General features: G+C 43.6%; 1 protein-coding gene across 2 annotated transcripts in view; it reads left to right on the forward strand.

Annotated features, from left to right (window-relative positions):
* GNAS (GNAS complex locus) overlaps nucleotides 1-16,389 on the forward strand; it is a 131,639-nt gene that overhangs the window by 33,035 nt on the left and 82,215 nt on the right. Inside the window, exon 1 of one of the 2 annotated variants that reach the window (XM_085079144.1) lies at nucleotides 15,173-16,326. The exons of the other annotated variant lie outside the window; for it this stretch is intronic. Within the exon in view, the coding sequence (XP_084935270.1) occupies nucleotides 16,188-16,326 (139 nt within the window). The 5' untranslated portion in view covers nucleotides 15,173-16,187. Of the gene's footprint in view, nucleotides 1-15,172; nucleotides 16,327-16,389 lie in introns of those variants that run through there. 2 annotated transcript variants of the gene reach the window in all.

Below are 16,389 nucleotides of genomic sequence, written 5' to 3' on the forward strand. Positions count from 1 at the left end.
AATTTTTCAGCTTAATTAACACAAAAGAAATTGTAATCTGAGACGGCAGCAGAAACAAGAACCCCCTGAAAACCATGAATTTGCAAGAAAGCAGAAGAGGACAGCTTTGCAAAAGATAGATGGCAAAAAAAGAAAGAAAAAAAAAGTTCAGAGCAGTTTGTGGTTTTTTGGCTGGACACTGTATAGGCTAAATTATACTTAGTTTGTTGATTTACAGTGAAAGCTTGCAGGTTTTGTAATTAATTTTGGATTCTTTATTATGAAAATGATGAGGGCCACAGAAAGAATGTTTTCACGTGAGATAACAACTAAAACAGAAGAATACTTATGAATAAAGCAGATTTCTGTAGAATTTCTTACACAGGTCTGGCCTGGGTGTGAGCCTTGGTGTGTGTGTTCCCTGGATGGTTGAGAGAACACTGAATCCCCTCTGGGTGGACTCGGTGTGCTCACAGTTGTAGGTAAATCATTATTTCAAGCTTAGATACATTCATACACATGTAATTTTTATTAGAATCTTCTCCTGACAAATGTTACAATACCCCCTGCATCACGAGACATACTCTGCACCACTTCAGTTAGAAAATGTGTAGTGTTTTCTCTCATTTGGGAGAAGGAAGGCACAGCTCACTGCTCAGGGATTTGAGTTAAAATGTTAGTGCTAGGTACAAAAAAAGGGAATGAAAAGCTGGAAAACACAGAACACCAACAGCAATCAGTGAATGTTCAGCAGTACTTTGAAATAACAAGATTTCCATGCCTGCTGGCAAGTGCTTTTTTGTTTGAATATAATATACATAATATAAATATGCAGTGTTAATGCATTTGCTGTGCATTAATATTATGCATGTGTAGTGTATGAACTTCCCAATTAAATATCTTTCCAAGTGTCCTTCTGTGGGTGCTTGTCTGAACTATGCAAACAAAAGGGGGAACAGTCCTAAACACTCAGCCTCTCCTCTTTGAATCCAGGGAAAGAGCTCTGAATCCAAGGAAAGTTCAACTCCAAAAAGCTGGTGGCTGCTGCAGGACAGGGAATGGGGACCCAAATTCCTGCATCAGCTGGTGCATCCCTAGCTTTGTGTTCCAGAGTGCCCTCTTTTAAAGCAAAACCTTTTGTGTTTTATTCAGAATTGTCTAAAAATACAGCAAAGTTCCTAATGGGAGCCTGCTGTTGTAGGTGTGGCAAATAGATCCACCTCAGGGGTTCAGCTGGAAGCCCTTTTGGAGATCTACCTGCAAATGTACCTTTTGCAATCTGGTCTCCACGTGCTTTTGGAAACTATTCCCCAACATCCCGAGTATCAACTTTCATCTGATTCCTTCCCAAAACCATGTCTGAAGAACTTGGATCACACATCACCAAAAAAAAAAACCAAAACAAAAAACCCAAAAACCGACAAAAAAAAAAAAACCAACGAAAAAACCCCCAAAAAATGACAAAAAAAAAGTGCAGAAAAAGCGTTTATTTAATAAGCTGAATTTAGTTCCCAGAACTGTAAATACCTTCAAGTGCATCAAGTTAGAGCAGAAGCCATGACTGGCTTCTGATTAAAACACAATTAATTCTTTGGTTGTTGCAGAACTGAGCTCCTGCAGGATGCCATCAGCCTCTTGAGCTGTAACTAGTTGTGCAGTACCCAAGCCTTTCCTCCCAAATAAATGCTGGGGGAGATTCCTTTCACTACCAAGAGTTTGTAAGACTTTATCCTTGTTTTTCCTCCTCTGTAGAAACAGGCTCTGTTTCCCCTCTGTAAATGAGAGGTTAGTGGGGAGGAGGAGGAACATCCATGTTCTTCCTAAAAAGCAGTACCAGAATTACAGAGCTGTTGCAAAGCCCCTGTGGAAGATTAAGGGGGTGTGTGACTAGCAGTGATGGTGAAAACAAATGTGAATGGTGAGCAGTGGTGGGACATTGGTTTGCTCACCTGGAAACTCAGAAAACCCAAATTAAGTCTCTTGTGTCATTAAAAGCTGCTTCACTCACTGCCACTGATCTTCCCAGTGCCAGATTTGGTGCACAGCTCTAACTACAGGTCAGACAAAAGCTGTTTATCAATGCTGAAAGTTGGTGATGAATATTAAACACTACCAAAAAATCAGTTTGCATCCCTTTGCATGATTTTGCACTGTGAATTTTTCCCACACAAAGCTAGAGGAAGTAGAAGGAAATGTCAGGATCATCTTTTTCAGTGTGTGTAACAGGCACATCTAATCAATGAAATGGGGTTTAATTATTATTTGAATTTCAGTTGTAGGAGTTCCCCATTCTGAGCAATATGCAGACATGCCTTTTGTGTTTAAGTTCTAAATGTACACATATTAATGCGTTTGAAAGCCTTCACTACTTCTGATTTTTTTTAAGGATTTGTGGGTACTCAATAAACAATTTCAGTACCTTAAAAACAGTGAGATGAGTTTCTGTGACCTCTGTACCCTAAAAATTAAATTTTTGGATCTTTGTTGAAGGAAAAGTGAAGTTATTTTTTAAAATACAGTTAAATACAGTAACGAAACAGGAAGTATGTCCTAAAGTATGTTTGTTTTAAGCGCCATAAGAAAGTCTATTTAAGGATCCTTCTGAAAGGATGTAAATTCTAAAATACCTATTCAGTGTAACAGTTGTAAAATATGTGAGGTAGTCAATCATACCTTTGGCTTTTATACCCAGCCAGATTACTTGCCAACATAAACAAAGACTTGAAGGCTTATTTTCTAGACGTTTCAGACAGAATCCAGTGAACCTTTCACTTAATCCATAATATCCTAAATATTCATTATTTCTAAATGTATTCAACCAAGACTATAATTTCTAAAAAAAGCACTTCATCCATTTTATTCCCGTATGCTCCTCAAATAAATAAAATATTCCCTCTTTTTTTTTTTCTTTTTTTTTAAACACAGGACACAATCTGTTGATCATTTCTTTAGAAGGTCTGCACCCTGTGTGTTTTCTGTTGAGTCATAAGTTATGTCTGTAGACCACTGCATTGTTAAATAACAGCAAATATTCCTCGCTGCTGAATCACCCATGGGAAGGACAGACACAGCACCCAGGCTGTGGGCACTGGAGCTGAGGGACAAAGAGCTCCCCGTTGGTGAAGTTTCAAGAGAATTCTTTAGATAATTGGCTGTCCACAGTCCTTCTCCATTCTCACAACAGCCTCCTCAGCAGAGCAAAGAGTTTATCCTCGCCTGGCTGCGATCAGCTGGGAGCTAACCTTGCACAAGGAGCTCTGCTCCAGCTCCTTGCAGTGACACCGCTGGTGTCAAGGACTGTGTGACAACATTGCACCCAGCCTTGGGGAGCTGGCTGGTCCTCTTCCCGTGAGGAATGCCCAGAAACCAAAGCTAGATAGCGTTATCCCATCCATTTGTGTTCCTCACTCTTGGTGTTCCCTGCATTCCTGAGGGGCTCTGACCTCCTTGCAAGCCAAAAGCTCCATGGAGAATACTGGGAAAAGGTCTCCCTCCTTGGCATTTTTGGGTTTCATCCGTGTGACAACGTGACTTTTCACATTACAGTAATTCCCTCTGCCGAGGAGAACTGATTGCTCAGCACCTCTCGCGGTGTTGCTGCAGAGCCCAGCAGGCAGCAGAGGGAGCACAACAGTCCCTTTTCCAGTGCCATGGGATGGATAGCACTAATTGTCAGTGAAACAGCAAGGGAAATGGGAGAAAGAAAGAGTGAAAGACATCTTGGTTAGCAGCATACTGGGAGTAGATGAAAGGGCTGGAGGGAACAGGGTAAATGTCTGATTATTAGGGAATGAGTAGCTAAATATGGCATCTTAATATGGCACATGGCAAGAGGCCAGATCTGTCGGTTCGTAGATCTTAACCTGCTTCCAATATTTGGTTTTGAGCAGAATTAAAAACCAGGAGGGGTGGATTTTTTGGTTCTGGTTTCAACAGCAGTGGAATCTCCAGAAGAGCAATTTTAATGCTGTGGCATCCAACCCCAAATTGTCATCTTGTGAGACCTTAGGATTCAAGCCACATCTCTGTCTACAGAACAATGTGAGTGCAGCTACAAAATGTAGTGAGGAGATCTTGGCTCTCTGGAAACCAAATGTATCATTGACAACTGATGTTCATATCAAGAAGAGTGGAGAATTTAGCTTCTACTCCTGATTTAAAATGTGAAGCATCTCCAACTTATCATTTTCTCATGCGCCGCATTAAATGTGTTTATTCAACACCAGAGCTTGAAGTTTCTAAAATATAACTTTCCTTAGGAATCAGCTGCATTAATGACTTTGTTATATCTGAAGATATAAATGAAAGTGACATTTATATAACAGACTTTCCAGTATAAAAGCCAAAGTTTGCTGGCTAAAACCACTCAAAAGGCTTTACCATGAAAAATTGTAACAATCAGAGGTTAGATGAAATTTAGAGAAAATGTAGGGCAAGATGGGTGAATCTACTGCTTTTTCATTGCTTTTTTTCTAAGTGGAATGACTTGAGCTGAAGTTAACTTTTTACTACTTAAGAAGATTAGGTGGTTTATAGAAAAATAATTCAAACTGCTTATTTTTACAGCTTTTTTAATAAGAAAACTTCAAAGAAGCTCTTTTTAGAGTAGAATTTGAGTAATGCAGGTAGGGTAGTTAAAAATTCCCTCACCGAAATGGAGTTTGAAAAATAAACTTTCATGGCACCTATACAAGTATTTCTATAGATCCTTATCTGTAAGAGCAGCAACATATTTCTTTTTTTAATTAAAGATCATTATAATTGCTAATGTATGATTGTTTGGGGGCATATGTGAGTCAAACTGTGGTTTTGAGAACACAGTTTTTGAGAACTCCTTCACCTTCACTGACTCCTTTGCCCTGTGCTGTAACATTTCTGCTGAATTAAAATATAATGCTGGAGATGCCCTACAGCCTTGCCAGGGAGAGGAGCACCTCCAAGAGGACAAATGAGAAAGCTGGGAATCATCCAGAAGAGCTGAGAAAAAGAATTCTGTGAGACAGTGACCATTTTGCAGAGAAGCTGATTATCAGTTCTGGCAAGGAACAAAAAATGAACCTTAGAAGCCAAAGCAAAGAGGTAGAAGAGGGGTTCCAATTGTTTAGGGAATAGGCACTGTCTCACAAAGAAGTAAAACTTTCTAGACAGAGAGGAGGCAGAATCACTGCTGCTAGGAAAGGCATAAAAAGGCTAATAGATTAATTCAAGCCTGTTTGGTTTTTTCCATGTATTTTTGCCTTGCTTATGTGTTTTTATTATCTTTTTAACTGTTTTGTGAGGCGGGGGGGGGGAAGTTGGGGTATTTTTGAAGACCTAGGATTCTGTGTTTAAGGGGCTCCTGGATACTATAAACTATACTTTCTTATCAGTCCTTTAAGGGTACTGTTGGAAAATCAGAGTTTCTCCCAGACAGTATACCTTATGGAAGCATACCTAAAGAACTGGCTCCAGAAGATTGTTCCCTAAGTGTTGATGTGCCCAGATAGTGGCTTTCCACCATGGAGTGCTCTTCAGCTCGGGTCTTCAAAGGTAGTGATTCATTCTGTGATGTGGATCTGTCTAGACATGAGAACTTGATGCAATAAAAGGGTTTCTTACTTGGGTATTAAGAGACTAACAATTACATGATTGTTGTTAGGGCAGGAGGTCTCAAGCCATGATAGGTTATTTCTGTCATGTCTTGTCCCACCTTTTCTTCATGCAGATCAGTTTGGAGGGTTTGCCAGTGAACCTCTGTCCTTCTGCCACCTCTCAGTTGGCATCGCAGACTTCATATTGATGCTTCCATAAAGGAGGACACTCTTTGGGGCAGTTAGGTCCCACAGTCCATTTTTTAGCTGGTGGAAGCACTGCTTCAGCACTTCACGTTCTTAATTCCATCGTACAACCTCAGTTTCTACTCTCTGGTCACAGGGAATCTTTTATTCATCCTTGGGTAAGGAATTTCTTATTCTTAGCCTTTTAAACTTTACTCTTAAGCAGTTGTAAGAGTAGACAGATCACTGAAAAAGAGGTTTCCTGCAAGTTGCTGCTGCCTGGTTTGATCTCGTAGCTGGTGAGTCTCAGACTGGGTCACTGTCCCTGTCAGCTCTTCCTGCCTTCCCTTCAGTGCAGCCCACCCTGACCCGCAGAGAGTCTGAAGTCCATTCTTTCTAGCCCACTTTCTTTCCTTTAAACCAGCTTTTAGGGTGGAGAAGAATTAATCCTCCTTATTTCTAGGATGAAAGATGGTCTGTGCTGGTCATGGTGGTTCTTTCTGCTCAGGGCCATTGTCATTCAGCTGGGTACAGAGTGCTTTGATCCACCATGGAGGGTACGATCCCAAATAAATGTAAACAGACCTTATAGCCAAAATTATGTTTGCAAAATAAAACAGGGTTATCATTTCGATGGAGAACTATTTTTGGTGTGTCACAGTTGCCTTGGTCCCTTTTGCCTGCCAGAATTGTGAATTTATAAACTCCCTCCCTGGTCTCCTCACTCGAGGGAAGGAAAACCAGGAAACTGAAACTCCATTTTTCTTTCAAATGGATATTAATGGCACATGTTAGGAGGTACTTGCTCAGCTTTGTAATAATATACATGTCCATTCATGAGATGGTCCAGACAGAGCAGAGGATTAGGAATACAGAATTTAAGACTGAATTTGCAAAGGCAGCACAGGAACTTCAACCCCCAAAATATCCTCTGAAAGTTTTGCTTTATTTCACGCTGTCGGCCAGGATTCTCTTTAGAGCACCACAATATTCACAATAAAGAAATAAATTAAATCCACCCCTTCCTGTATGGCTCACAACACACAGCACTGTGCATGCTCAGCACATGTGTAGTTTTGATAAAGAGACATTATCAAGCCTGAAATCATTTAAAATAAAACAAATAATGTGGCTGCCCAGCACTTCCTCTGGAAGTAGTTCCTTGGACAAATCTTCCTTAACTCTCACATGTATGGAGTTAGTATATATATCCTTCGGTAACAGCAGTTCATAGAAAGGATGTTTCAGGCTCACTGTGCAGCTGTGTGTTTTACATACAGGGTGTGAAGTGCAGCCGGGCAGGAGGGCTCTGCCTTCAGCCTGGGGCTGCCAGGGGGACCCAGCATCTTCCAGGTGCCCCATGGCACGGAGTCCCCTGGCTGTCACCCCGGGGCTGGGGCTCAGGGCAGGCTACCAGCCACCCTCGTGTTCTATGGGGCTGCAGAGGTGCTGGCAGCAGCTTCAAAGCCATCGAATTGCCTGTCCCTTGCAGCATCCCTGGATCCTTGGGCTTTCCAAGGACTTTCCATCAACCATGGGAATGCTGTCGTGGCTGTGAGCCCTCTGAGCAGAGGGGAGGGGGCTCACCGTGGGCAGTGGGAGATTTTGGGGAGCTCTTTCTCTGGGAAGGAGCCCCAGGAAAGGGATCCAGGTGTGGGGTGGAGGGAGCTGCTGGCCCCAGAGCTCCAGGGGCTCAGCCGTGCTCCTTCTCTGTTTGCACAGCAGAGACGGAGCTGTAAAAAGCCGATTGCTTCAGAAGGGAACAGGTCACAGTTAGACAAGGCAGCAGTGGAAAAACAAATTCGTTATTGTAACACCAGAGAGCATAAAGCAAACCCCGGGTGACCTGGGGAAGAGCATGGCACCGGGTTTCTGTCCTGTTGGGTGCTTCATGGTGGACAAAGAAAGACTAAGAAGTGTGCAGGCATTTTTTTCCCCCTATTTTCAAAATAAAAAGTATCTTTGTCTGGTACTTTGAATGTAGCAAGCATGCTGGTTCTAGCTTTGCCTGGTTTTGCTGGAGGGCCTGTGGGAGAAAGACTTGACAGAAAACTAGCAGCTTTCTCAGCATTTTCATTAAAGAAAAACAGCATTAGGATTTTGAATAGAGCCTATTTTTCTCATGAAACTTTGCTGAAAATGTCTCAAGTTTAAGAGGTGTTAAGAAAAGGAAGACAGGCTATTAAAAAAAACTTGCTTCCTTTTTGAATAATTATTTTATGATGAAACGTACAGCAGAAGGGCTTAAAGGTCACTGGTGAGCCCAGGGCCCCTTGGTTCTCCGTGCTGTGCAGACATGTTGGAAGCAAACAGCTCACAACCTGTAAGAGAGAGGCAGATAAAAGATTGCTGGACAAAGAGGCACAAAAAGGGGAAGTGGCTCGTCCAAGGTCACCCAGGGATCGGTGGCTGTGCTGGATTGAAGCATCTGCAGGAGATCAGGGCTCCTGGATGCTGTTCCCCTGTTTGATCCCCACGCTCATCTTGTCCCATCGACTGTTTGTGAGCATTCCAACAGGTCTGAGCATCCCCCAGCTGGGTGCACAGGAGGGGATAATCCTTCACCTCTGCTGGTTTTAATGTGGCAGAGGCAAAATCCAGTGTTGGAGCACAGGTTAGACCCAGCTCCTGCCTGCTTCCCTGCCATGGATGTCTGTCATGGCTTTGCCTGAGATAGAGCAGCAAGGGAAACCTTTCATTGTGCACCCAAAGCCTGGGAGACAATCAATTGGTTCAAATACATTTCTAAAATCTTAGCAGACACACACAAAAAAAAACCCCAAAAAAACCAAAACACCAGAAAGACCTTTTCACTGCAGAAAGGATCTAAATTCTGCAACTGCCCTAGGGCGTGTGGGGCACTCTAATTTAACATCAAGGCACTTAAGATGTAATGGTGCTGTTAGCTTGCCAGACAGACAGATTCTTCCAGGAAAAACGGTACAAAAGACCCCTATTCTATAACTGTGTCAGTATGTAATCTTAGGACCTAGGCTTAAGGTTTTTTCATCTAAAGGAAAAGATGGGAGAAAATGCCCTTTTTCAAAAGGAACACTTTTAGGCCTTTAGCAGTGCAGAGACAGAGGAGCAAAATCACAGTCCTGTTTTGCTTGCAGATCGTCTCTAATAGCTCCTGGTATTGAGAGTATTGTGGTTTTCTAGCACTAAAATGTAAAGTTATTTTGAGCACGAAAGCCTGGACGTCATTCTATTTTAAAAAATGTAAAAGAAGGAGAGGAATGTTTACAGTGCATGAAAACCTGTGCGACAACTTAGCAAGAACTATTTTAACAATCCTCTTATTCCCTTTCCTGTTCTGCACCATAAAATGAGAATGCAGTGTCAGTAATAAATAATATTGGCATGGAGGGATGGCTCACCGTGCTCCTGGAGCCAGGCTGGGTCAGTCCAGCTCCCAGTGGGACCTGGGGCTGTGCTGGGCTGCCCTGTGTGCTGGGGAGGTGAAGGCAGGAGCCTCCTCTCCTCTGCTGAGCCCCAGGCAGAAGAAAGGCTTGGGAGTTTTGTGCTTCTTTGCAGAAATTAACTCTGACCAGTATTTAGAAAACAGCCTCTGCCACAACTGCCTCCCTGGGCTTTGTGACCCAAACGTAACAGGGATTAAAGCAGAATAATTCTTTATAAAAAAAAAGTTTGCAGTCAGGGGTAGGTCTGCAGTGAATGTTGACAAATACTGAAACTAAATATGAGAAAAGACTTGTTCCAATTTTTTTTTTTTAATCGGCATTCCATATGTGTTATGTGGAGAGCTAGGATGTGCTGCTACTTCTGTTACATAAGAGGGTTTTTTTCTTTTTTAATAAAGTGCAGTGCAGAATGCATGAGGAGTGAGAAGGAATATCGAGAAAAAGAGCTACATGACAATAAGAAATGCTACTGAGTGAAAAGCTCTTACTCAGTGTGTTATTTCCATAATTCCATGAGTTCCTTAAAGTCTTTTTTAGTGTTTCTGAGGGAAAGCCTCGAAGTGAAAGGAGGGAGGCAAGGGTTTTTTTTTTCTTTGGTTTAAAGAAGATCTTGGTTAATTCTATTAGTAGACTTCGGGGTTGTTTTTATTTAAAAACAAAACAAAAATCCCTCTCAAGTTTAGAATTTCTGTATGGAAAAATTCTTCTTCTTTGCCAGAGAGGGAAGTATCTCCTTTTCATTCTGTTTGTTTTGGAGTATCTGTAGTTAAGTGTTTTGTGTTTGTTCTTTATTGAATACATTAGTGGTGCATTAATTCCTCCCTGACAATGCTCGTTTTATTGCTCTCATGGACTCCCTCCTTCCCATCTGACAGACAAACTTCTCCTTTCACGTGATGATCCTGCTTTGCCCTCCCAGGGTTTGATTGGTAATAGCTGCATTTCCTACCTTGTTTACCTCTGAATGCTTTTTAAAGTGATTTTTGTTCTGGCCCCCACAAAGGAAACAAATTTAAAAAAAAAAACCAAAACAACCCACATTGAATTCTTGCTCCAATTCCAATCTGTTTGCTTTGGTTTTCCTTTTTAGATTATTGTTTGGCTTTAATTTGTTTGTTTCTCCTTTAAACAGGCTTGAGATTACTCAAGGGTTCCTTGTTCAGCAGGTCAAAGGGTAATTTGGAGACTTTGAAACCGTCTCCCTTTTTATCACCACGTTTCGTTCTTCCCAGAGTCCAAAGGATTTTCAGGACGATAGCTCGATAGCTCGTGGAGGATGGCTCCATCTAAGGAAAACATGAGCAGCAGACCTGAGTCACTGCAAGAAGCCATGGCAGTTTTTTATAGATGAAAAAAATCCCCACTGATCTAAATCTAAATCAGAACCTTAATTAATCCTTATCTGTAACTAAAAGATTACGTTTACTGGGGATTAAATACATTGAGGTTGATAGGTTTGATACTCAACTACCAGCCCAGGATGAAGACCCTGAATTTAACTAACTTCAAATCAGAGAGGTATCCATACACAAAAATATACAGCGTGTGCTATTAAAAAATGTCCTTTAACTGAAAGAGTCAATCTGTTCCAGAGTTAATCCCTGCTTTGAAAAGAGGGAGGTCAGTTCCGACTGCTCAGCCACGGCACTGTGAATTTGTAGGACAGCAAAATGAAACATGGGGTAATGTAGGCTCCTTTACAAAGACCCAGGTGTTGCTATAAGAACTGCTTGTTTCGTGTGTCCCCCAGGTTAATTGAGCTCTGTATCCTTCCTTGGAAAAGACTTGCTGAAAATATGTTGTTTCCTACAAACAGAAACAAAGGAAACTGTACAATTAGAGCAGCACTGTCGCTTTTACTTCTTGAGCTACAAATGTTGTCCTCTCTGCTGTGTCCCCTGAGCTGGGGTAGGAACTGGAATCCAGGCTATTCCAGAGGCGAGGAAGGCTGACAAGCTCCTCAGAAGCTGCAGTGCCATTTCAGTCCAGTTGCTAAGGGATGCTGGAGCGAGATGTCGTCTGTGTCTTCTCTTCCAAATGAGCACATTGGCTTGGTCACAACTCCACCCCCACAGTTCACAGCCAAAAGTTTACGAGGTCACATTCACTGTGGACAGCTAGAGCCTGTAAGGAACTGCACAACTGTCCCAGCTGAAAATTAGTTAACCATTTCTTCTTTACTGGAGGCACCCAAAGTGCTCAGTGCCTTCAGTTCACTAACAAATGTGAATTATTTGCAATAGGAAATAAGGGTGTTTGTCCCTGGAGAGCTTGGGAGTAAGCTGTGGGGTAAGATGGGCATCTGATCTGGGTCTCACAATCAGCTGCAAATACAAAGAGTAACTCGAATAAATTCAGAGTCTCTGGTCAATAGAGAGTAAAACTGATCCAACATCAGAACTGTGGGCAGAAAGGTTTACCCATTTAGTCAAAAAGAGAAAAGAACAGAATAACATGAAGTAAGTGTCTGAAAAGCTTTTTTTCCACAGGCTTAAAATCTACTCTGTTAAGGAAATAGTAACTCTAAAACCAAGTCTTGCAACTACATTTCCAGCCCGTTTGTGAATTTTACAACAGTATTTCCTTGTCACTTACCTCTACAAGTGTGAATATCCTCATGCACAAGAAGGGAGACTACCACAAGGAAAGTGCATTGAAATACATATAATGGTCTGTGAGATATAAAGTAAATATATTAAAATAGGAAAACCATTTTTCTTGAGGTCCTCTTTAGTGATTGTATCAGTAGGTATTATATGTAGATCTTAAAAGGACAGAAGTGTATGTGTATAGGGTGGAAGAATCATAAAGAACATGAATTTTTCCTTAGTTCTCTCTCACTTGTGTTTCTATTGATAGTCAGTTTCTATTTTGTACCTAAATCTTTTTATCTATTTGTAAATCAAGCTAATATAGCTGTCCTAGCTGGGAAGAGTAAAGTCTGCATAAGTTATGCACTTCAACAGGACTGCTCAACTGAGTAAAGTTCAGGTTTATTTGCAGGATTAGGATATTGTTATGAATCCTTCTTCTGTCTCAGATACCAGAGAGTAGGTTTGGGGGCAAAAGCTGTGGAGGGAAAATGGAAAAAGAATTGCAATAAGGCTCCTCTTTCAAAAGAGAAATTAAGAAAATTAAGAGATCTGATGATTTTAATTAGGATGTAATAGAAATTAGGTCAATAGGACTGAAAATCTGTTAACTAAAGCTATTGAGTGGACAGAAATGGATTCTAGATACAAGGAACTTTTATACACCCTTCTTTTCTCCCAAATAGTCCATTGAAATGTTATTGTTTTGAATTATCCTGCTGCCTCTCCTTGTGAGATCTTTTCTGGTTCGAGAAGTAAAAACAGCAGAATATTTTCACACTGCCAAACCCCCCTGTTCTTTTTGTGAAATCCTTACGCTGAGATGCATGTTGGTGTATCAGAGTCTATGCATTTACTTTAGACTGAAAAATAAAAAACAACAGCCTCTGATTCTATTCAAACTGCTACATTCAAACACAGAAGGAATGTCAATGAATCTGAATTCAATCTGTAAGTGTGCAATGCTCGCAATCTTCTGTGTGCAACTTTGTATTTCCCATTAATTTAAATAGTGCAGGATTTACTAAGTAGCCATAAGTCTTCTAATGTCCTTTTACAGCCAATTCCACGTTCTTGTTACCTTGCCTCTTTGGAAAATATTTTGGTTTAACATGCAGCAGTGTCCTTTACCCACCCTATTTTCAAGCTTCCAGTAGTTAGACTTCTATCACAGAAGCACTATGCCCATACATATAGTTATTTTATCTTTGCATTATTTGCTCCTAAGGCTGCAGGTTCTTCAGAAGTGAGTTTTAGTTTTATGGTGAGTCAGGGGTCAGACTGTGCCTGCACTTACCCTTCTCATGGCAGGAGTCTCGTGAAACTGAAGTTCATGGATTTTTACAAGATGGAAGCTAATGGAACTAGTTCCAATAAGAAACACAATTTACTCTGAAGACACATTAGCAGCATTATGTTATTTAAACAAATGAAAAAAGAGGGAGAACAGCTAATGTGTTGGTATGCTCACTCTTCAAAGGATGGGCTCCTAATCAGGACAGCACTGAAAAAACTGGCAGTTCACTGGGTTTGTGAAGTGCGGGTGGTGCCTGATGTCTTGAGTCCTGTCATATTTCAGAAAGACAAAAAAAGTCTGGAATTGCTGGTAGGTTACACAATGTGGGAGTTTTCTTTTTGTTTTTCTGTAGCTTTTGACACTTTCACGCTTTGGTAGCATTTGTAATACAAGGAGCTAATTCTTAATTCTGTTGTAAGTAACTGGGAGCTTTGTGAATTAGCTGAGTGTGTTTTTCCTTTTCAGCTACCTCATGCTTTGCTCAGCCCAAAGACAGAGGCACAGGGTGTCTGCAGCAGGAGGGCAGCGATGCCTGCTGGAGTTTAACCTCGCAGAGCCTGTCCTGGTTTCTGTTTGGGAAGGGATGGGTGTGCACTGCTGGACAACAGCATTCACACCATCCCATTTCCCTGTACAGACACCATTCACCAAGATTTTAGCCTTTTGTATATCTTAAGCAATAATTTCTATTTTGTTTGTGTTTTCCTTCATGTTTGGAGCTTGAGGTGAGCTCCCTTCCCTCCAGCTGGGACTCGCAGGGAACCAAAGCCTGGAGGCTGGGGCAGGTTTTCCTTCCTGTGTGAGGTGGCAGCTACTGGCATTTCTGCATTCTCTTCATGCCTGAAACAATAAAAAAAAGTATGGGGTTTTATAATTTTCAGTCTGAATTCTGTTTTTTTGTGTACTTTATGTCTTGTAAACTCCACAGTTAAAATATATTTGAATATTGTATTATAAGGAAACTATACAAATAAACAACCTATAAAAGATACAAGGAATTATTACCATCTTTGCTTCAGATTAATCTGGGCACTGATGAGCCAAGTTTCTCTAAGACCTTTTAAAACTGCTCTTAGCCTGAAAGAACACCTAGAGACACCTAGAGTCTCCAGTGACTCCAGAACTCTTAGCCTCTGTTGCATTTAAAAATAGTGATTGTGATGTGCCCTGTGTCTCCTGAGGTCCACCCCTCTTTCAGCAAGGGCAGCTCAACAGATGTATTTGATGACATTAGTTGTGACCTCCTAGTTGTTTGCTCTACTCACATAATTATTTTACTGTGGGTGTTTCTAAATATAGTAATGGGATGATGTAAGAAGGTGTGTTCGTGGGAACAGTGTGGTAGATAATCGAATTTTGCAAATGAGGGTAAATAATATTTGTATAGTAAAGGACATTTCACTAACTCATGTGTTGGGGTGTGTACATAGGGAAAAAACTACCTCTGTATTTGTGGGAACCGGGTTATGCAGAGAGCAAAATGCCAACCTTTGTTTTCCAGGTGTAACTGGTAAGTTGTGTAATCTTTGTAACGACGTTTCCAAAACGTATTTTAGAGAAGAAAATGGAGTTAGACAGGGTGTAAAACCATACAGAGTAGCGAGTGTGTGCATCCAGTTGTACTCGCTGGTGCACACAGCATCCCTTGGTACCTTGAGCCCTCAGTCCTGGCCGGAATGGGTAAGGGATGCGCAGGGACAGGCAGAGATGGATAGAACGGGCAGGGATGGATAGCATAGAACGGACAGGGATGGATAGGAGCAGGCAGGGATGGATAGAACGGGCAGGGATGGATAGGAGCAGGCAGGCATGGAGCCCGGCGAATCGCGGGGTGCGAGCGAGCAGCCCCGCGCCCGGAGAAGCGCATCCACCCCAAATCCAGACACAAACCGTTCAGCACCATAACTTCCCCATGAATTATTTGGAAGCGGAGCACAAGGCGCCGCGGGGCACGGCCGCGTTACAATGTATTCCGAGTGCCATGAGCTCGGGGCCAGCGGCGGGTGTCTCCGTGCCCGGGGCGGTGCCGGGAGGCTCGGGGCCGGTTCGAAGAGGGCGCCGGCGGCGGCGCGGGGTGACGCGGGCATCATGTGAGCGGCTCCGCTCGCTCCCAGCGTGCAGTGTGGGTTCGCTCGCCCCACCCCGCGCTCCGCCGCCGCGGAGCCGCTCAATAGGGGAAGGGGAAAAAAAAAAAAAAAAAAAAAAAGGAAAGGGAAAAAAAAAAAAAAGGAGGAAAAAAAATGCGGGAGAGAGCAGGAAAAATAAGACGGGGAAAAATCCGCCCGTGAGGGACAGGTTGTGCTCCGGGCATAGAGCAAACGGGCTTTTTTTCAAATTTTTTTTTTATTTTAAATTTTATTTTGTATTTTCTTCTCGCCGAGAGGATTCAGCCGCCTGGAAACCGCATGTGAAAAGAGCAGCAGCAAGGAGAGGGGAGGAAAAAAAAAAAAGGAAAAAAAAAAGGAAAAGGGGGGGGTTTGGCTTGGACCCCCCCGCCCCGGTGCGGGAGGAAGGACCCGCGGCGGCCGGAGGGCGAGGAGCTGCGGCGGCCGGCGAGGGAAGGGACCGGGGCTGCGTGACCCCGCGGCGCGGGGGGAGAGGCGAGCAAGAGACGTTTCCCGATCCTCCCCGCCGAGCATTTGGGGAGGTTTCCGCGCCTGGAGCCCGTGCCTTTGGATCTAAAGAGGATTATTATTTTTTTGGGGGTGGCACTGAAGCTGGATTTGTTCCTGTGCGTGCGGCGCGGGGGGGGGCATTTCTGCTGCCTCTAGAGGAGCCGGCGGCCCGGCCGGGGCGCGGAGATCCCCGCGGATCGCTCCGCACCCCCCGGGAAAGGTGCGCCGAGGGGATCGGCGGGGGGCGGGGGAGGAGAGGCAGCTGCAGCTGCCGGGGAGGAGGCCCGGCGGAGCGGCAGCAAAGTCATCGCTATCGGCCCCCCCTCGGCTGGCTTCGGGCTCGGCGCTCTCCATGTCTCTGGCTCTGGGCAGCGGCCGCCACAGCAGCGAGTAGGGGGGGAGGAGGAGGAGGAGGAGGAAGAAGAAGGGAGCCCGGGAGTGCCTCCCTCCCTCCCTCCCTCCCCCCGGCAGCCCCGGCCGCCTCCCGTCCCCTCGCCCCGCGTCCCTGCCTTCCCCTCCCCAAGATGGGCTGTTTAGGGAACAGCAAGACGGAGGATCAGCGCAACGAGGAGAAGGCGCAGCGGGAGGCCAACAAGAAGATCGAGAAGCAGCTGCAGAAGGACAAGCAGGTCTATAGGGCCACGCACCGGCTCCTCCTGCTGGGTAAGGGGCCGCGGGCCGTCCCCTCCCCGCCGGGGCACCGGCCCCAGCCCGGGCACGGCGAGG

The sequence above is a fragment of the Lichenostomus cassidix genome, chromosome 20 (genome assembly GCF_008360975.1).
Source record: "Lichenostomus cassidix isolate B80296 chromosome 20, HeHo_3.0, whole genome shotgun sequence".
Classification (NCBI taxonomy): Eukaryota; Metazoa; Chordata; class Aves; order Passeriformes; family Meliphagidae; genus Lichenostomus; species Lichenostomus cassidix.